The 22876-nt window shown below is 38.7% G+C and overlaps 1 protein-coding gene across 2 annotated transcripts in view; it reads left to right on the forward strand.

The window, feature by feature from the left end:
• lypd6 (LY6/PLAUR domain containing 6) overlaps positions 1-22876 on the forward strand; it is a 40232-nt gene that overhangs the window by 12129 nt on the left and 5227 nt on the right. Inside the window, exons 2-5 of one of the 2 annotated variants that reach the window (XM_053626471.1) lie at positions 11617-11790; positions 20603-20701; positions 21189-21319; positions 22802-22870. In XM_053626471.1, the coding sequence (XP_053482446.1) occupies positions 11673-11790; positions 20603-20701; positions 21189-21319; positions 22802-22825 (372 nt within the window). In that variant the 5' untranslated portion in view covers positions 11617-11672 and the 3' untranslated portion in view covers positions 22826-22870. Of the gene's footprint in view, positions 1-11616; positions 11791-20602; positions 20702-21188; positions 21320-22801; positions 22871-22876 lie in introns of those variants that run through there. The other variant, XM_053626470.1, reaches the window with a different exon arrangement.

The following is a 22876-nucleotide window of genomic DNA, read 5'->3' on the forward strand; positions in this document are numbered from 1 at the left end:
TGACTGACTCTTACCGAAAAAGATTGACTGCTGTGATAAAATCTAAAGGTGCTTCGACTAAGTATTAGTTTAGCGGTGTGCAACCAGGTTATTGTACATTATTTATTTTTTATCCCCCCCCAAAATGATTCTTATTGTTTTTCACTTTAACTAATAGGTTAAAATTTTACAACAATGATAGAAAAGGTTCTGACATGATTTATCTTAGTGTCATTTTTTTACATCACAAAAACCTGCCATTTTAACAGTCATGTGTAGACTTGTGTGTGTGTGTGTGTGTGTGTGTGTATATATATATATATGTGTATATATATATATATATATATATATATATATATATATATATATATATATATATATATATATATATATATATATATATATATATCTATCTCCACTGTATTTCACTTCATTGGCTTTTTTGAACTGGCAGTCTGTGGTCTACACTCAGAATTCCAAGTTCAGTTTCTGGTTGCTGCTGATCCTTCAGTGGCTGATCTCCTTTTTGTGTTAAAAACACTACCAGTCAGATGCCTGTAGCAAACTGGAAAAGAGCCACATCGGGCGGGCCACGATAGCTCACACAACACTCCTCCCGCCCTTACAGCTCTCGTACCATAGCCAAATCTGGTCCAACGGGTTTGCGAAGTCACAGGAGAGGATTTGCATTTCGTTTTCCGTACAGAGGGAGACCCTGCCATTCACAGGCCACTTCACAGGCCAGCATATCATGTTGCCAGCTGAAGCTAGTCGTCCCCACCTGGCAGGAGCTCGGAAAGAAACCCGTAGGCCTTTGACCCCTCTGGGAGCCGCAAGAATCCAGCACCCCTTCAGGTCTGAGTCTGCCCCTGACCTGAAGTAATGAGATGACATGGACATAATATGGCTGGGTGTTCTGTGCCTGGCTGAAAGGAAGTTAGGGTTTCAGAGCAGCTCTGACTTGACACTCTGATCAAAATCAAAAGGTGCGCCCCAAGGAATGCGCACTTTGTACACGATTGACTCAGCGGAAGAATGAGCTCAAGGTTTCATGCAAAATCTGAGATGAAGAAGTTACAAAGTGTCCTTGTTGGCTTAGGATATTTGTCATATATATATATATATATATATATATATATATATATATATATATATATATAATATAAATATAAGATGAATGGCATGACTCTGAATAGCATATCTACAGTGCCCTCCACTAATATTGGCACCCTTGGTAAATATGAGCAAAGAAGGCTGTGAGAAATTGTCTTTATTGTTTAACCTTTTGATCTTTTGTTAAATTTTTTTTTACAAAAATACTCTGCTCTCATGCATATCAAACAATTGCAAGCACAACACAGGTTTATCCAAAAACATAGCTTTGTTAAATATAGGTGTGCAATAATTAATGGCACCCCATGAATTCATATGAGAAAAGTATATTTGACGTATATTCCCATTGATATTTTATGTCATTCAAATATTAAACTCACCTAACTGTTAGACACCTAATCTTGGGGAAAAAAAGAAAGGCTAATTTTACCTATTGCACCATTATATATCTATAATCACCTAAAATTCTGGCTCTCATAGGAAACTAGAAAGCAGAAGTTTAACTGCAAAATGTCAACTCTATGTTTGAGATTCCTTTAACAGTTATAAAATGTCATGTATGGAAATTGTTTATTTCCTCTTCATCAGGAATGCCAGGTTTCAATCTAGAGTAATTCTTGCAGCTGCTTCCACAGGCCAAAGATATGCTGTTCATATTTGGGAATCTCTCAATAAACTGGTTTTCATCATTATGCCTTAGATTAACCATTCGAGCTGGTTAAGTGTTTTCAGGTGCTTAAGGTTTCCAGTAAACCTGGAAAAACTTCACTGCGCTCTCTCTCTTTCCAATTTAGGTGGCATCCTAATACGTTACGTTAACCGCTAACAGTGATTGTGGAAAATTAAAAGAGCATGACATCTGGAGCGATGTACATAGATACAGCGTTACAAAAAGATAGTTTATAAAGAAGCTGCTATAACATAAAAGAAGGGTAAGGTTAAGAGTGTGCAATCTAGCATGTGAAATACAGTATCTCACAAAAGTGAGTACACCCCTCACATTTTTGTAAATATTTCATTATACCTTTTCATGTGACAACACTGAAGAAATGACACTTTGCTACAATGTAAAGTAGTGAGTGTACAGCTTGTATAACAGTGTAAATTTGCTGTCCCCTCAAAATAACTCAACACACAGCCATTAATGTCTAAACCGCTGGCAACAAAAGTGAGTACACCCCTAAGTGAAAATGTCCAAATTGGGCCCAATTAGCCATTTTCCCTCCCCGGTGTCATGTGACTTGTTAGTGTTACAAGGTCTCAGGTGTGAATGGGGAGCAGGTGTGTTAAATTTGTTGTCATCACTCTCACACTCCCTCATACTGGTCACTGGAAGTTCAACATGGCACCTCATGGCAAAGAAGTCTCTGAGGATCTGAAAAAAAGAATTGTTGCTCTACACAAAGATGGCCTAGGCTATAAGAAGATTGCCAAGACCCTGACACTGAGCTGCAGCATGATGGCCAAGACCATACAGTGGTTTAACAGGACAGGCTCAACATAGAACAGGCCTTGCCATGGTCGACCAAAGAAGTTGGGTGTACGTGCTCAGCGTCATATCCAGAGGTTGTCTTTGGGAAATAGACGTATGAGTGCTGCCAGCATTGCTGCAGAGGTTGAAGGAGTGGGGGGTCAGCCTGTCAGTGCTCAGACCATACGCCGCACACTGCATCAAATTGGTCTGCATGGCTGTCGTCCCAGAAGGAAGCCTTTTCTAAAGATGATGCACAAGAAAGCCCGCAAACAGTTTGCTGAAGACAAGCAGACTAAGGACATGGATTACTGGAACCATGTCCTGAGGTGTGATGAGACCAAGAATAAACTTATTTGGTTCAGATGGTGTCAAGCGTGTGTGGCGGCAACCAGGTGAGGAGTACAAAGACAAGTGTGTCTTGCCTACAGTCAAGCATGGTGGTGGGAGTGTCATGGTCTGGGGCTGCATGAGTGCTGCCGGCACTGGGGAGCTACAGTTGATTGAGGGAACCATGAATGCCAACATGTACTGTGACATACTGAAGCAGAGACTGGGCCGCAGGGCAGTATTCCAGCATGATAACGAATCATACCATAACAATAACCAAACACACCTCCAAGATGACCACTGCCTTGCTAAAGAAACTGAGGGTGAAGGTGATGGACTGGCCAAGCATGTCTCCAGACCTAAACCCTATTGAGCATCTGTGGGGCATCCTCAAACAGGAGGTGGAGGAGCACAAGGTCTCGAACATCCACCAGCTCTGTGATGTCGTCATGGAGGAGTGGAAGAGGACTCCGGTGGCAACCTGTGAAGCTCTGGTAAACTCCATGCCCAAGAGGGTTAAGGCAGTGCTGGAAAATAATGGTGGCCACACAAAATATTGACACTTTGGGCCCAGTTTGGACATTTTCACTTAGGGGTGTACTCAATTTTGTTGCCAATGGTTTAGACATTAATGGCTGTGTGTTGAGTTACTTTGAGGGGACAGCAAATTTATACTGTTACACAAGTTGTACACTCACTACTTTACATTGCAGCAAAGTGTTATTTCTTCAGTGTTGTCACATTAAAAGATATAATGAAATATTTACAAAAATTTGAGGGGTGTACTCACTTTTGTGAGATACTGTGTGTATGTGTGTGTGTGTGTGTGTGTGTGTGTGTGTGTGTGTGTGTGTATATATATAATTTTTTTCCCCCTGAAACCTTTCACATCACACTACAGTGCTGCTGAATTGATTAGACTGATGACTCCGAAGGTGTCGATTAATTTTCTATAACCGCACGGCTTTGACAGTAGTGGCTGCTGCAAGACAAGTCACAGGTGAGTCCCTCCAGGATTTTTTTCTGTTTTTGCGATGGCAGAAATTAACGTGAAATCGAGCAAACTCCGGAATATTCAGAGGAGCTTGCAATTTTTCAAAAATTACGGCAGATTTTCCACAGATTTGGGTCAAGACGCGTTATGTGACGTCATCACAACACGTATTCAGCTGAAGCCCTCTTCGATACAAGTGCATCGAACAGGAGTACAGTTAAAAGGTCTCATTTACCAACAAACATCACTGCAAATCAATTTCATGCGATTACAATTTCGCCAATTCAAGTGGTTTTCCGCAAAAAATCTCCACGAATCACAATGCAAATTTTGAGAAGAAGCCGCAGTAAAATCAAGCATTTTTGGCTTGTAACTCTGTATGCTTTACATTAATGCACTTTAAAAAAATAATAATAATAATTGATCCTTTCTATAGTAACAGCTCTTTTACAGATAGTTGTATGGTGGGCGTAAACTAAATCTAATAATAAACCAATTTTAACAATTTAATTCAACAAATAAAAAATTTTCTCCAGAGTCTCAGGGTCAGGGCCCAGTATGTTTTTTCCAGCAAGGGAAATACTTCATGTTAAGGGACTTGACAATTTCTTGGTAAGCTGTTTGTTTGTTTGTTTGTTTGTTTGTTTGTTTTTGTCTTTTGTATTAACTTCAAGAGAGTGAAAAAGAGAGGCTGATGAGAGAATGACTCTTTATAGCTGCTATACCGCAAGTTTCACAGATGTTCCACAACACTTTAAACTAATAAAAGCGTGATGTTGTCTTCTTCAGTTAATAAAAAATTTTTGCCGTCGACAAGCTGCTGTTGTTGTTTAAGGATATTACTAAATAATCAAATTCGATTGGTAACAGCTGAGGTATCCATGCAGTGCATGATGCGCACACACACACCCTGAATCCATGAGTCTGTATTGTATAACAGAAAGACATTTCTTAAAACACCTAAACTAACTAGACATGAGTTCTGGTATTAGATCAATAGTTAATACTAGATAATTGATGGAATGCAAGAAAGTTCTGAAACTCCCAGCAGACACCTACACACCCACACAGGCATGATTGACACACTTTCACCACGAGTGCGTGCAGGGTGGAATGTTTGCCTGGTAATTACCTACTGTTATAGACCATGATCCATTTATTCAAAAGGGGAATTTTCTTTCACCTCCCCACAAGCAGCCGGAGCTTCTCATTTGACTGATGACAGATTGTGTTTCTCGGAGTAGACGGGACTGGTAAAGCTTAACACCCATTGATCATTTTCAGCACCTTTAAGTGTCTCCTTCAGAAACGAATGGACAGAAAATCAGTCTCACTTGCCGTCTTAGCCATGAGGGTGGATGTTGCTTTTAGACCTCGAGGTGTGGTGACATTAACACTTTCTTGTCCTCATGCCATCGCTACAGCTAAGATCATGTAAATGTCTTTTACAGGATTATAGCTTGCGAATATCCTGCTCTGGAGGGTTGCAATTATAAGAAAATAATCAATAACAGGATAGTGTGATGCTGGTTGCCATAGTAACAGTAGTATCAGTGGGTGGCCTTTCATTTGAATTACAGCCAGCACAACTGTCAGAGCTGCTGTTATAGAAAATTAATCAGCAACTTCTGGCCAATCAGATTAGAAAATTCAATAGTGCTGTGGTATAAACTGTTTCTCGGGGTTCTTCATCAGTAAGTGCAGCTGAACTACTGCTCAGCTCATGGCTACATACAGATTAACATGACATGGGGCATGGATAATTTAGATATGATTTATATACATTATTCAGGGGGAACAAGCTTAAAAAAGAGCATTCTACAGTACAGTCAAATACCATTTGTGTTATATAAAATTGTTGTTCTTTATACCTAAAAAAAAAAAATAAATAAAGTTTTTATTCTGCTTCTGCATACTCTATCCCTGTGCTTTTTTTTTATTTTTTATTTTTTTCCTGGGAAAGTCTTTTCTCAGCCATTGCACCTGCTGTGTTGGTCCTGATGTTATCCTCAAACAAATGACCTGAGTAAAAGACACTGGAAGGCCGAGCTGAGTAAAGTTAGACCACTTTACAGGAGATAACACTTTCTGAGATGCATCGTCAGGTACAACAAAAACACCTATGGTGCTGAAACCAAACCCATGTACTGTTGTCTGTAAGATGAAGCTTTTCCTTGATTAATTGCTTAATGTACTCCCAGGAGCCTAAAGGCCATAACGCCTTCCCTCAAACCATTTGTTTTTTTCTCATTCTGTCATTCAGTTGCATGAAAAGCTGGTGGTTTTGTCTCTGCTGTCTAATATAAATTGTTACAAACAATAAGTGTCCAAACAAATGAGTGATTTTTATCAATCTGGCTGTAATTCTTCGTTCAAGTTGGAAAAATTCACTAAATGACTGCCCAATATTTTTTTTTTTTTTTTTTTACCATTGTTCAACATACAATAAATGGTAAAACTGGTCATTTAATGCATGATTCAAATTTCCAATTTGACACATTCGGGATATGTCAACAGGCAAACCCACGGGGATGACAAAACGTACCTGAAGTACTGCTCGGCCTCCTAACTCAACCAGCAGTCTGAAATAAGACACACACACACACCTTGCATTTTGGTCCCTTTCTGAATGCTGCTTTGGACCAGTGGTAGTGATAAGAATCTTTTTTTTTTTTTTTTTTTTTTTTAAGGAAATCCAATGCGCTCCAACATGGCTCTGGTGTGCTGTGCTGTATTGTCTGAGGAGTCGAGAGCTAACATGCAACAAGAGCTAAGAGCTAAGGTCTGGGTGGGACGGGGGTTGGGGGGGAGGGGACTTTTGGATTAGCCCTGGGGTTCTCATTCTTTAGGATTAAACATTGTTTTCTAGAGAATTTTATCAGTTTATGAAGACTGATGGAAATGCCACTGTTACAACTGGTGTAGTAGGTTAGTTTCTATATTGTTTTTATAATATATACAGAATATATGGATCACGATGCAGGCCTGACCATTATTATTATTATTATTATTATTATTATTATTATTATTATTATTATTGCAGTTTATGATATGGTATTATCACAACAGTAGAATGTGTTGCTCATATATATATATATATATATATATATATATATATATATATATATATATATATATATATATATATATAATATATTTGATATATTCACAGTGGGAGCATGGTGACTTAGTGGTTAGTACATTTCTCTCTCACCTCTGGGGTTCAAATTCTGCTTCTGCCCTGTGTGTGTGGAGCTTACGTGTTTTCCCTGTGCTTCAGGGGTTTCCTCCAGCTACTCTGGTTTCCTCCACCATTCAAAACTGTTGTAGGCTGATTGGCATTTCCAAATCATCCATAGTGTGTCTGCGATGGTGTATGCACCCCGTCCAGGTTGTCCCCCGTCTCGTGCCCCAAATAACCTGGTATAGCCTCCAGGCTCCCCTGTGACCCTGTTTAGGATAAGCGGTATGGAAAATGGATGCATGTTCACAATATCCAAGTCATTCCTGTTGCTATATAATCAATTATCAGCACATTGCAGAAACTGGAATCCAGTAGAGCTCACACTGCCTCCTGTAAGTGTGTGTTTGAGTCTGTTTTCTCATATTGTTTATGCATTTCCTTACTGTCCTAACAAGATTTTTTTTTTTTTTTTTTTTACGTTTCTAACAGAAACATGACTCGAATAACTCAGGATGGCCCACAGTTACTCTACAAGGCTTAAAACGGACACATTTTTAGTCTACTAATAGATCCATACTAGGGATGGGCGATATCTTATGGTTTGCGATATACCGCTAGAAATTCTCCCCACAATAAGAATTAGTCTTCCAGCGATAATAACGATAAAGCCTAGTTGATGATGTATTTCGGTGTGCGACCCATTCGCAGCTTACGTGCAGAGCGAAAACGAGTATGGTGGAAGGCGGACGTGAAGCTGAGGAGGAGTTCAGCGCTCGCTGAATGCGCTCACAGCTATCACATGTAGCCAAAAACAGTGGTGCATGGTATTATATTTATATCGTCACTAATTTCGTTATCGCAATAAATACCAGAAAATATCGTGATATAGTTTTGAGTCCATGTCGCCCATCCCTAATCCATAGTGCTGTGGAATGTAACTAAAGTGTTATTCTTTCTAAGAGGATTACAAGCACAGAGCATGAGGGGCAGAGAGTGGACAAGAAGGCTTAAGTGACAGAATTCAGTCCGGATTCGATGAGGTTTTTTTTGTGATTGTTGCGGCCAAAAATGCTTGATTTTGTTGCGGCTTGTTTCAAAATGTGCAACGCAATTTGGGGAGCTTTTAGTGTTTTTTGTTTTTGTTTTTTTTTTCAGAAAACTACTTGAATTGGTGAAACTGCAGTTGCACGATATTGTTTTACAAGGTCTTTCACAGTGATGTTTGTTGTTAAACGTGACCTTTTGCGTGTTGTGATGACGTCACATTGTGATGATGTCTGCATACTGCTACTGCACACAGAGACATTCTATACAATTGTGTGCTTCCAACTTTGTGGCAACAGTTTGGAGAAGGAAGATATATGAGTGTAATGGTCAGGTGTATACCTATAGTGTAGCCTGGGACTGTATTATTACTCTTCTTTAATTACTAAAGTGCTTGCATTTAAAAAAAATCGAAATAATTTTTAAAGGACAAAATAAATAATGCAGTGTACTCAAAGTACAGTCTGAGTAATAATACTTCATTTCAATTCTGTAGTATTTAACACACCTTTTAAATATGTCGGTGTTAATCATGTGAAGGCATGTACAAGCTTAAAAGTGTGCGACTGACTGGCATGACATGATGAGTAGGGTTAGGGTTAGGTTACGGAAATGCAAAAGAGAAAGCTGTTGTTCACTTAAATACAAAAGCACCTCGCTCTGTTCCACTCATATGATCTAATGGCTTTCAACAATAACACATCTCTCATTTGGTTTGTAGTCATTGCCAGTGAAGTGCAGATATGTTTTGATTCAGTACAGTGCAAATGAAATCACGTGTCACTCACTTCTCTAACTGTAAGCACAGACACTTCGGGACAAAAAGTCAGATAGCAAAGTAAATGTGGTACTTCAAAATGACAAACAAGGTACACTTCAGGAAGCTGGGTCTTGTGTCAAGACATGTATTGTGATTATTATTTGTTGAATTGGAATACAGCTCCAGCTCATTTTTTTTCGTCTTGGTTGCTGAACCATGTTCCAGGGTGTCACTGTCACATACTCAGTCTTTTTATATGTGTACAGAAGGATAACAGTGCTTAAGCCATAAAAAAAAAAAGAAAGCAGGAAATAATTGGCCTAACCTGAGCTGATTTCTATCTAACAGATGCACAGTTTGACCTAGATTACTTTTCAGAAACATTGAAGGACTTTCTTTGTATGCCTCTTCTTGGTCTTTATTTGATTCTTTTTTCGGTTATCAAAGAAAATTCAGCAAGACCTTTTTACTGACATGACCAATGTACGCATCTGAGTGTACAATAATACTTACTGAGATATTTCTCTAATGATGCATTTGGAAAAATGTGGATGGGATTTTTTTCAATGTTCAGTGAAAGACACTTTTTATATGCCAAGGACATATCAACTAACTCTAATTCTGAAATTTTAGATTAAGTGTAAAAATTTGTAACTGCACAATAATCTACAGTCTCCTCGGAAACAGCAAGAACAGCAAGGCCAATTAAATTGTTTGTGCTGTACACCAAAGACATTTGGGTTTGATATTAAAAGGTGGATAGGAGACGAGAGTTTATGATTTCAGTTTTTATTTCCTGGTATGTACATCTAAATGGGTTAAACAACATAAATCCTAGAACATTTTTTATCAGACCACCCACTTTTTAACCGAGCAAAAGTATATAGGACCAGATAAGTCTTGAGGACAATAAAAATAAATAACACTTAATACTTAATATTTGCTTGCATATCTCTTGCTTGCGATAACTGCATCAAGCCTGCAGCTCATTGACATCAACGAATTGTTGGTTTCTTCGTTTGTGTTGCCTTTCCAGGCTTTTACTGCAGCCACTTTTAATTGTTGTTTGTTTCAGGGGGTTTCTCCTTTCAGTCTCCGCTTCAGGAGGTGAAATGCTGCTCAGTTAGGTTAAAGTCTGGTGATTGACTTGGCCACTTTAAAACCTTCCACTTTTCCCCCCTGATGAAGTCCTTTGTTGAGTTGGTGTTGTGTTTTGGATCATTGTCTTGCTGCATGATGAAGTTCTTTTCAATTAGATTGGATGCATTTCTCTGTAAACTGGCAGACAAAAGGTTCTAGCAGACTGCTGAATTCATTCTGCTGCTTCCATCATGAGTTCCATCATCAATAAAGATTAGTGAGCATGTTCCAGAAGCAGCCATGCAAGCCCAAGCCATAACACTACCTCCACCATGTTTACAGATGAGTGTGTATGTTTTGGATCATGAGCAGATCCTTCCTCCACACTTTGGCCTTTCCATCACTTTCGTGTAGGTTAATCTTGGTTCCAGAACTTTTGTGGCTCATCTCCGTATTTTTTTGCGAATTCCAATCTGGCTTTCTGATTTTTACTGCTGGTGAGTGGTTTGCATCTTCGAGTGGCAGATTGTGATACCTTCACTCTGGAGGTTGTTGGTGATGTCACTGACTGTTTTTTGGGGGGTTTTCTTCACAGCTTTCACAATGTTTCTGTAATCAGCTGTTGTTGATTTTGCTTGGCTGACCCATTCGTTCACCAGTGGATTCTTTTTCAGGACATTCCGAATGGTTGTATTGGCTATGCCCAATATTTGTGCAGAGACTCTGATAGATTTTCCCTCAGCTTCAAAATGGCTTGCTTTTCTCCCATAGACAGCTCTCAGATCTTCATGTTGGCTTATCCTTTTTAACAACAATTACAGGTTCTTTTCTCAGGTGAAACCCAGGGCTCAAACCATGAGTATATATTAAGAGCTATTTATTGTTCAAACAATCAATTTACCAGGACACACCTGGGTAACAAGAAACTACTGTCAATCACATGTTCCAATATTTTTGCTTGCCTAAAAATTGGGTGCTCTGATACAGAATGCTCTGTGTTCTACATAACTTTTTCAGAAAGAATCTGTATACTGGGCTTTAGCTGGCTTTAAACTCCAAAAAGCTCTGCTAAACTCTCCTAGAATATAAGCAAGAGGCAGTGTGCAGTTTTGTGGTGGACGTCCACTGTTTATGAGATTCATGTAACAAAGTGCTATGACTCAAACCAAACCCAGAATACAGTACAAACAATAAGGAGCTCTGTGACGCGTGAGGATCAGAAGACTGGCAGACTGCTGACAGTGACACTGATATAATGAGACATAATTGCTGTAACAACAAGCATGGCTCAGTTTGTGCAGGCTTTTATCGGAAGACTGTGCTTGCTTCCGTTCTTTTAATACTCTGGACAGAGTGACACAGTCACTGTTTGGGAGGCCTTAAGATAAGAGACAGCTTAGTCTCTTAATAAGCACTTTTGTTGAGTGAGTGAAATAAAAGCGCTTTGAAATGGGCACGGGCATGTGCAGAATGTTCATGTGTACCAAAACTAGTGAAAGAGCTGGAATTTGGCAGAACAGGAAGAAAGTCGTATTGCTCTGGTATTATTTATGACTATTAAAAAAAGGTTTCTTAAGATTCCGTACATTTAAAACAGACTCTTATTAAAAGTTGTCTAGTGCTTCTTCTATCCTTGATTTTGTTCCTCTTCCCTTTCATAGGTGCCTTTTGGGATTTGACAAATCGCAGAGTTGCATGTGCGAGTGTATGCCCAGCAATGGAACCCTGGCCGATACTGGCCTGGTTCTTAATGCTGACTTCCATCGCTGACTGGCTAAAGACTGTGCGGTCAAGAGACTTTACAAAAAAGGACATTATTTTCCTTCATCCCTCTAGTAAGTATCTAAAACTCAGCCTAGTACATCCGAGTATCCGAGAATACCAGAGTCAAAATGATACCTTTGCTTCACCTGCTATTTAGTTTGTTTTGATTTCAAAATATTTATATATTTTTTTAAAAGTTCACTGTAGGAATGGACTGGGTTAAAAACATAAAACTTTTCTTCATTGGTCAGAAATACAGTCATGTAAAATTCAATGCATTTTATTTTTTTTTATTTGTATAGCACTTTCAAGAATAGATATAGTCACAAATCAGCTTTACAGAAATCCAGTAGATTTACTGGTGCATCTACTGGATTCAAAAAATTAGAATATCGTGGAAAAGTTCTTTTTTTTTTTCAAAAGTGGAACTTTCATATATTCCAGATTCATTACACATGAAGTGTAATGTTTTAATCTTGATGATTACGGCTTACAGCTCATGGAAATCAAAAATCCAGTATCTCAAAATATTAGATTAAAGAATTTGTAATACAGAAATGTTGACCTTCTGAAAAGTATGTTAATTTATGCACTCGATACTTGGTTGGGGATCCTTTTGCACGAATTACTGCATCACTGTGGCGTGGCATGGAGACAATCAGCCTGTGGCACTGCTGAGGTGTTCTGGAAGCCAGGTTGCTTTGATAGCGGCCTTAAGCTTGTATGTATTGTTGGGTCATTTTCCTCTTGACAATACCAGGTTAGGAGAGTTGGCTGGCCAATCAATCACAGTAATACCAGTTATTAGTAGTTTTGGCACTGTGAGCAGGTGCGAAGTCCTGCTGGAAAAGGAAATCAGCATCTCCATAAAGCTCGTCAGCAGATGGAAGCATGAAGTGCTCTAAAATGTCCTGGTAGACGCTGCATTGACTCTCGACTTGAGAAAACACAGTGGACCAATACCAGCAGGTGACATGGCACCCCAAATCATCACTGACTGTGGAAACTTCACACTGGACTTCAAGCAACTTTTATTCTGTGCCTCTCCACTCTTCCTCCAGACTCTGGGACCTTGATTTCCAAATGAAATGCAAAATTTACTTCCATCTTCCCCATGATTGTGGTTGTGTACTGAACCAGACTGAGAGATTAAAGGATCAGGAAAGCAGCAGGTGTTTTGAGTTAATTAGCTGATTAGAGCTCTTCTCAGAAGGTCGACATTTCTGTATTATAAATTCTTTATCCTAATATTTTGAGATACTGGATTTTTGATTTCCATGAGATGCAAGCCGTAATCATTAAGTTTAAAACAAAAACAGGTTTGAAATATTTCACTTTATGTGTAATGAATCTAGAATATATGAAGGTTCCACTTTTTGAATTCAAGTACTGGGGGAAAAAAACTAACTTTTCCACGATATTCAAATTTTTTGAGCTGCACCTGTACAGCCCTAATGAGAAAGCCAGAGATGCTGGTGGAAAAGAAACTGCGTGACACCAAACAGTGAGATGTGAGATTATATATCATTATGCTTTTACAACTATCTACTATAACTTCAAACAGTAGTAAGTGTTTAGAAATGATGGTCAGTGTGAGCATACTGAGAATAAGATTCCTGGGATAAGAACAAGAAGTAGTTCTTTGCTGCCACACATACTGTACAAATTACTTGAGCAGGAAATGGAGCTGGTGTCTGGCCTTTCACTTCAGGTGGGTTTTTGGCTCAGTTTGTTCTTTGTGCATTTGTTTAGAAGCTCACAAGCGGGAAAAATCAGATTCAGAGCTTAATTTGTTTCGCATTGCAATCAAACCATTCTAGAGTTTGTGTCGAAGCAGAATGGGTCAGTTGTTTTGGTTTGCTGTGTTCTCACCTGCCTTGACAAACTGCAATGCGAGAGTAAACACACCGGTGTTAGATTTAAACAGACCACATGCTACATGTGTGACAACACCTTAAGGCATGGAAGGCAAGATCACTTCCAAACACAGAGGATTTTAATATTAAATCCTGGACGTGACCACTAAAATAACTTTAATCACTGTCCTAACAGGTCATCTGTTGCTTAGCTTTGCTTCAGGCAGGTATGTTATTTGACCAGGTCTGTGCTGGAAAATGTTCCAAATGTTATTTTGTATTATTTTTTCCCCTCTCCAGTACAACCTTCTTAAACTGAAACATACTTTGTGTCATTTTGTTTTATTTTAGCATAAGGACCAGCGTATCCAAGATAAATGGTGCACAGCTGCTTTCAGTTATCATTGTCATCACTGGGCGGAGTCATCACTAAGGAGTGGGTGTGATTAACTTACATTCTGTTCGTTTATTGTGACTAGACTCACCTGTTAGTGATTACAGCATTGAGAATAAAGAGGCTGACTTTTCAGAGTGCAGCTGGCCAGGAGACCAAAAAGAAGAAGTAGAACAACAACAACAACAACAGCAGCAACAACAGCAGCAGCAGCAACAACAGCAGCAGCAACAGCAACAGCAGCAGCAACAGCAGCAGCAAGAAGAAGAAGAAGAAGAAGGAGGAGGAGGAGAAGAAGAAGAAGAAGAAGAAGAAGAACAATAAGGACAATAAAAGGAAGAAGAAGAACAATAAGAAGAAGAACACTAAGTAGAAGAACAATAATAATAATAATAAGAAGAAGAAGAAGATGAAGAACAACAATAATAAGAAGAAGAACAATAAGACCAGTAATAATAAGAACAATAATAACAATAAGAGGAAGAACAACAATAAGTACAATAATAATAATAAGAAGAAGAACAATAATAAGAAGTAGAACAATAGAAAGTAGAAGAAGAACAACAACAACAACAATAATAAGAAGAAGAACAATAGATACAATAAGAGGAAGAAGAACAATAAGCAGAAGAAGAAGAAGAAGAAAGCTTTGCATGCTGAGTTTCTTGGCTGCAAAATGAAATATTTGTATATAAAAAAGAGAAAAAAATCCTAAAGAGAATTCTATAAATTAAAAAGAAACAAGTCAAAGATAGAACAATTTGAGAAGAAATGAAATGGTGTAAAACTCTGCTCATCTTTGTCTAAAAAAATGGTTGGTGTAGTAAAGAAGAAATTAAGTCAAAAGAGAAGTAAGAAAACATTAGGAATCACATATTTAAGTTGTGTACACAAAAACCCTTAAGATAAGAATTTAAGGTGTCTTAATACTTGGATTCAATCTTGTGTGTAAACCTATAAAAGAGCCATTTTGCTAAATTTCCCAATGTCATGTGATCACAACACATCTATTAGGCTTTCTTAGTAGGCCTACTGCATTAAAGTAAGACCATAAAAGGATAAAAGCAAACTTAAAAAAAATTACTTGAAATGTCTGGGGTGGGAAAACATCTTTAGGTCAGTTCTACTCTCTGAAATGGCCCAGTGCATTAGGGGGGAAAAATGGCAATTCCCATGAAAGGCAGGAATGTGTCCTTTGAAGGAATCACACACGATGATCATTTACACATTTACCACATACACGCAGCGATTTATTCCGTCATCTTCTCCAAGTCTTTGATCGTCGTCCAAAGGGAACAGCTGCCTCAGATAAGCCTTAAAGTCTTGTCCCAGTTGTTGTCGAGATCAGACTGTGGCTAGCGCCATGCATGTGAGCAGTGATATTCCTGTATATCGGATATGACAAATGAGTTTGTCACGTCTCAGCTGGTAGTCATGGTCGTTAATCACGGTTGGCTTGTAATGAAAAGAGACCCTTTCTGCCAGATCCTGGAAACCGGGCCACTTCAGCCTGTCTCACATCAATGTTTGATTAAGTGTTTTATTAAACTGGAGTGTTAGTACGGGACAGTTTGTCTCATGCAAGTAATTTTGAAATACAGTAAGAAATATGAAAGCCATTCAGTTAACGTTGGGTCAGTATCTGTGTCTGGATCATATTTGTAATTTTCTGATCCACTGTTTTATTCAGTATTGTGAATTTGGTTGATGATTGACCATGACAAATTTTGTTCATGAACAGAGGTCGCTAATATTCTTAGATCAGCGTCATACCTCTGATTGTTTGGTAACAGAAGCTCACAGTGAGTTTGCTTGTTTACATGTTGGTGGTGATGTTGGTGTTGGGTATCTGCTGATATGCAGAGTTTCTCTGCAAGTATCCTGTTGGTTGAACCAAAATTTCTCAAAAGGGTCCAACACATGCATAGTTTTGGAAGATATGTATTGAATCTTGTGTTTTCGAGGATAATTACATTTAGCAACAATATTGGTGGCTTGGCTGTTAAGGCTCTGAGTTACTGATCGGAAGGTCGGGGGTTCAAGCCCTAGTGCTGCCATTGTTGGCCCCTTGTGCAAGGCCCTTAACCTTGTCTCCTCCAGGAGTGCCGTATCATGGCTGACCCTGTGCTCTGACCCCAACCTGCTAACATGTGGAGGTTATGCAAAGAAAAGAATTTTGCTGTGACCATTATAGACTCATTACATTACTTGGACTGGTTTAATGACCCTAATCAATACGAGGTTTGACTCATTTCTATCATAACCATACAAGGTATAACTAACTTGGTATGTTTATAAAGGTTAATCACACCAGTTTCTAAAGACTGTATGACTCCTGTTTCTTCTGATGCTAATTACCACAACCATATTTATTCACAATACCTAAAGACTCTTTCATGCCATAGTCCTCTTTGAGCAGAAGACAGATATTAGACCGAATTTGCAACATGCAGATGAACACAGATGTATTTGTTTGTTTGAGCTCTGGATTGTGTAAGAATGATTTTTCCTGACCAGTGGATTTTCATGACATGTCTGTGTTTTGCCAGCGACTTGGTGAGCCTCTGATCCCTGGCCAAGTTCGGATTGGCACAGCAACTGTGTTAATACCCTCAAGCCAGATCTCGCTTGCTTTGTGCAGAACCCACCCTCTAATATGAGGTGAAGTATTAAGAGCAAGTGAGGTTGACCACTCTGTGTTTGGTCACTATGGTGTTGACTTTGTAGGGTGTTGGTCCTCATGCTTTTAATGATTTGCACTTGGAGATCTGTTGGATTAGTCATTAGCTGAGCATGAGGTCTGTTTCAGTTATTCAGGCTGAAGTTCAATGCCATGCTTAGCAGTTGTTATTGTGTGATCAGGATGATGAACTGAATGCAAGCTTGCTGCCCAGCACCCATTTCTTTTGGCTTGAAAAGAATGTTCCAGTGTTGATTTAGGGCTTACTTGTTGTCACAGGGACACCAGTATTAATTAGACCACAGTAGTAATTCCAAGTTAATATGGCCCGGAGCCATTTCAAAATCTTTTATAATCACTGCAGACCTATATTAAGGCAGTCCTCCCAAGATGAGTATAATAGCGTGTCTACTTTCAAGGATACAGCTAGAGATATCCATGTCTGCTCAGGTGTGCATGTCTTTTGCTATACAATTAGTGGGGATGTGAGCCCTGAGTGGATTGGAGTAAGCAGAAAGTGCAGTGCAGTACAGTAGCTCATGCGTGCCTTCACAGTGTTCACAGCTAACTCTGTTTGGAGGAAATAGCTGTACATTTAATGTGCCGATGGACGATGCGACATGAGACCTTCTATGTTTCAACACAACAGATGGAACGCATTGGCTTTTTTTTCGCCATTGAGACCATTTAGGAAATATGAGCACTTCCTCTTTTAACTTTCAGTTTTACATGAAATGTTAAACGATGAAAAATATTGAGGTGCTTCTGTCACCAGGTATAAACAATTATTTTCATATTATGCTGGGTTTTTAAACAAAATATTATTTAGTATTTATTTAATGAAGTAAACTATTTTCATAAACCTGGGGTTCCCAAACTAGGGGTCGTTTGATTTACGACTGGGGTCATGAGAGAAACTCTCAGTGTCCTATTATGTTGTAATAATTTTTTTTGTACATTGATAAAATAAATAAGGGCGCACAGTGACTTAGTCGTAAGTACGTTCGACTCACACATCCAGGGTTAGGGGTTCGATTCCCATGCTGCCCTGTGTGTCCGGAGTTTGCATGTTCTCCCCAGTTTCCTTCCCCAGTCCAAAGACATGCATGGTAGGCTGATTGGCATGTCCAAAGTGTCCGTACTATATGAATGGGTGTGTGAGTGTGCCCTGTGAAGGACTGGCACACCATCCAGGGTGAACCCTGCCTTGTGCCCCATGCTTTCTGGGATAGGCTACTGGTCCCCCGTGACTCTGTAGGATAAGCGGTATAGAAAATTGATGGATGGATGGATAAAAGAAACATGTGCTAATATTTAGACGTTTTTACTTGGAGACACCATTCGAACAAGCCACATTTAAATGGAGTGTACGTCTTCGTCACTATCCTGACCCCCCTGCACTATCATAGTTCAGCAATACAATACAACACAATTTCCTTGTCCATCTACCGCCACTAAACAAACTAGCATTGTGTCTCAAATGGAATACTTGTCCTATTCTAGACCATTACTGAGTTCTAACACTAACCAGTTTTCCTGTTACAATCTGTGTTTGTAATTCTCAAAACGCTTACATGTAGCTTTCAAATTCACCGAAAGGTGTGTTTTGCATACCATTTTCTTCTGAATTTTCTAGATTAGTAAATACCTTTTACTATAAGCTCAGAAATTTTTCATTTTAGACGCAGTTCATGACAGTAATCACAATCAGTACGTTTACATGCACAACAATAATCCGATAGTAACCCGATTAAGACGAAACTCTGATTAAGAAACTAGCATGTAAACAGTGATTTCTGATTACCTTAATCCATCTAAAGTAATACTTGAAGTAAACCCAAATCAAATATGTGGAGTATTCCTATTTTAGTCACATTATTGACGTGCATTATAGACATGTACACACCTTAATCACACTATTAACGTCGTGTGGGAGTTTTCACCGCATTTTGCAACAGGACAGATACACAAAAATTTGCTTTCCATTCAGCGTCATCAAATTCCATTAAAACAACTCTCTCCCACTAGTCCTTATTTCGTACTCTCATCAAGTACCTCCGGGTTTGTCGCGGTGGCATGAATGAAATGTTGCCGAATGAAAGTACAGAGGAGGCCTGTTGCTGGAGAATTTTGTTTGCACGTATAGCATGACAAATAATTAACTGCACATAATTAAGCTTACGTAAAAACAAAAACTGAAACACTCGAAACTGTATACGGTCCCATAACGAAGACGAACTGTATGTTAATACGTGAAATTCTGGAGGGAACGACGGACAGCGTGGCGTGGGGACGTAATGACGTGTGCTGTTAATCGAGCTATGTTCTATAACATGTAAAACGGGAACACGAAAGGAATATTCTAAACGAAACTCATGTAAACACCTTAATCACGATATTGTCTTATTCAAAATAAGGTCAATAATTAGATTACTGCTGTCCATGTAAACGTAGTCAGGTTTTGAGTGTAAACAGAGCTGGAAGCAAGATGAAAGGGGGTTTTGGCTCTAACATGCCAGCTAGAGTGGATGTTGCTTTTAAACCTAAAAAGATAACAAGGCGAGTGTGTGAACAACGCTCATGTTGCCATCAAGTATAACTCCTCTGCTTTGCGTTGGCCCTTATCACACCCTCACGCGTGAATCATTTTCCAATAACATGCCCTGTTCCGTTTTATTTCTTATGTATTGTGTGAAGATAGATGTGATGGCGGAAAGAGATGCTCTTTTTGAAACACACCTGACTCTTTGTAAAGATGTATCAGGCAACGTAAGCTCCTCCTTCCTCACTAATCCAGTGCAAGAAATATTCCATTTGGTTTTTAGTCACTTATGTTATGTTACTGACACATGATAAAATGTTCAAATGTTACAGTAGTCCTAAACTATATAAATCTGGAATAAAAAATGAAGAGAAAATGTCACAGAAAATGTACAGTGTCAACTTGCGGTCGTTTTGGGAACCCCTTTGATAGATAATTTTTTAAAAAATAATGATAATAATATAAAAAGCCCAAAGATACTTGAGGCTTAATTAAAAAAGAAAACAATGAAAATCCCAGTTATGTGTAGAAGGACATTACCAATTAAAACGGCATCTCTCTTACAGCCTCTTGATTTCAGGATGTAAATGTTGACCTGCTGTGACTTGTTTACATTTGTTGTATTTATAAGGAACTAAATGCTGTGGAAATCCATATCCAGATAAGATTAAAATCGAATACTTAACCTCAACAGTTGATCTGCAGTGTAGAGCTGCAACAACTAATTGTTAATCTCATTATCGATTAGTTGGTCTGCACACGGTACGTTTACTCATTACATTACTTCTGTTCCGAAAACACGCTCTGGTCACAGTAAATACTAAAGTTGTGTCCCAAATGACGTACTATACACTTACACTATGCATTATGTACTCTACTGTCTAGTGCAGTGTTTCTGCGGACCCCTAGTGGTCAGTGGTGTAATTGCAGGTGGTCCATTGTTTAAAAATGTTTAAATAATATTATATATACTTTTGTATATGTATCAAAAGATATTCAAATGAGATGTTTTAAAATTAATCAATTTGGTTATTCGTGTGCATTCACAAACATCATGTTAGCTGAGCTGACGATCGTTCATTGATGGATTTTATTTTAAATTTATTTACAAATGAAATGATAATTTGCAAAAACCTATAAGTGGCAGACAAGTTCAAGTGTCGCATTGATGGATAAAATAAACAAAAGATAATTCAGAGAGTCAAATTAAATATCACACCAACAATAAAATGTAATTGAACCTGGTATTTGTACAAATGGTATTTGAACCAATCCCTGGGGAATGACAGGTTCAACCAATCAACCAGGGATTGCTAGGACTGTACAATTCAGTGCTTTTTGTGCATCCATAAAAAGTAATGCACAAATACTAATATATTTCCTCATTTATATATATGTACTCTGCTCACAGCTACTCCATATCCAGGAGGATTCAAGTGTTTTACATGTGAGGAAGCGGCTGACAATTTCGAATGTAATCGCTGGGCTCCAGATGTGTACTGCCCACAAGGTAAGACCATCCAATTTCAGTTGTTCCATAAAGCAAGTTTTTTTTTTCCTCTTTTAATTCTATGAATTTTTAAGTAATAGCTTCAGCATAGATATGATTTGTTAGGCCTGTTGTACAGCTGAACGATTCCCTCATGACAAGCATTTCTGATTAAAAACATTACATTAGCAGGGCTTTAACTTCTGCATTAGTCATTATATATCCAAGTGATCATGATGTACAGTGGAGGAAATATATATTCACGTCTTCTTTCTCAACATTAAAAATTTTGGCTCTGAACAGTCTTAGTTGAAAAGAAAGCGGAGTTGATGTATAGCACACTGTTAATGGCGTAAGAAAGCTCATCATCCATCTTTTAAATCGCACTTTCTTTCAGCGTTGAGCGGCGATTTAAAAGGGAGTCGCAACACTTTATCTTGAAATATGACCGGCCTTTTTAATAGAAATGCTGAACTGTGCAAAATGTTCAAATCGTTTTCCATTATAGAGACTAAATACTGTTATACACGTCATACGCTGGACTGGGGTGGAAACACGGTGTCCGTGACGAAGCGCTGTGTCGCACTGGAGGACTGTCTCGCTACCGGCTGCACTGACATGGACCATGAAGGAATCAGGGTAAACGTTTTCATCTAAACATTGTCCTTGATTTGCTCTAAGAATCCGAATTTTGGATAATAGTGTAAAACACTAGACTTCTTCACATGAGCACTCGAAAGTTTCCATCCTGTCCATCCCCATAGCATAGAAGTTCCTAACCACTTTACACTAATCTTTAACTCTTTGCTGAGTGATTTCGCTCTGGAAGAGCGAGACGCCAGTTAGACGACAGCATACAGCCTGCTTAATCTGTGCTGAAAGCTTTGCTTCTTGCCATCACCATTGCTCATTGTGTAGCTTATCTCTTGCTTCTTAGAGCAGCACAGGAGGTTCGAACAAGAAAGCAGGAAATGACTAGACAGTCCAGGGAGTTCCCCAGGTTTTAAAGTCGTCTGTTGCAGCTGTAAAGTAGCCAGGCGAAGGTCAGCGTTTGAACACAAGGAAGAAACGATGAGTAGAAAACAAATAGATGTGTTTCTTCGATAAAATACAAGGAACAAAAAAAAAACATCTCGAGCTTGTTAAGTTACTGGTGTGGAATATTGATCTACATCAAGCAAATCTGGCATTTTTCGATTGCCCTGTCCGAAAGCAATTCATTTTGTTTCATGCCTCATGAAACAGACTTTGAACAAACATTAGAAAAGTAGAAATCCAGCTGGTTTTTTTTGTTGTTGTTTTTTTATGTAAATGCCTGCTTACTAAATTTAATAAGCTATTTTGTTTTAGCTGGTGACTTTTGCCAATAGTCTTAGACAAATCCAAGATTTATACACAAATCCTACACAGGTTTTGTTAAATGGCTCAATTTCTGACTTGTGCAAAGTCATAATCACAAAGACATGGGGGTGTGTCCGAAACAGTCTAAATTATTTCAGATTAAGGTTATACTCTAGTGTATTTCTGACAAGAATGTACTGGTCTAAACACTGAATATTTATTCTGTTTTCCTTTCCCCAGTAATATTTTATTCCATCTTGACAAACAAACTTTTTAGTGCTAGTGACAGTTAGCGCATGTAGCATGCAAACTTTGAGCATTGTCCCAAAATCATTCCCTTACAGGCCACTTAATAGCTATCAAAGTGCTGCCTGATAAAACCACTGACTTATAAGTGAGCATGGAAGCAAGGCAGTTGGTTTCTGTTTCACATGCACCCTTTGGAGTTTAAGTGCACTGCTAATGCTGGCAATTAGCTAGTTTGCTAGCATGATGTGTAGTGGGATCTTCCAGTCATTTCCAGCTACTGTAACACATCATTGTGTGTACGGTTTAATCAGTGACGACTAAAACCATTGTTTAAAAAAAAAAAAAGACATATTGACCATTGAAGGAAAAGTTAAGGTTAATAATGTCTCAAACTCTGTTATCAGAATTGTTTTGAAGGGCTGTTTAAGTGCACCCGGTGTATTTACTTGAAAGAAAACGTACATTCAGTAAACCCCATTTATTTTGACACCATTTTCTCCCAATTTGGTCACTTGCCAATTCCCACCCTAGCTAGCTCTACTCATCACACGATAGCTACTACCCAGGACACGTGAGTGCTTTCTCAGAGACATGTGAAGTCAGCCA

The sequence above is a fragment of the Ictalurus furcatus genome, chromosome 6 (genome assembly GCF_023375685.1).
Source record: "Ictalurus furcatus strain D&B chromosome 6, Billie_1.0, whole genome shotgun sequence".
Classification (NCBI taxonomy): domain Eukaryota; kingdom Metazoa; phylum Chordata; class Actinopteri; order Siluriformes; family Ictaluridae; genus Ictalurus; species Ictalurus furcatus.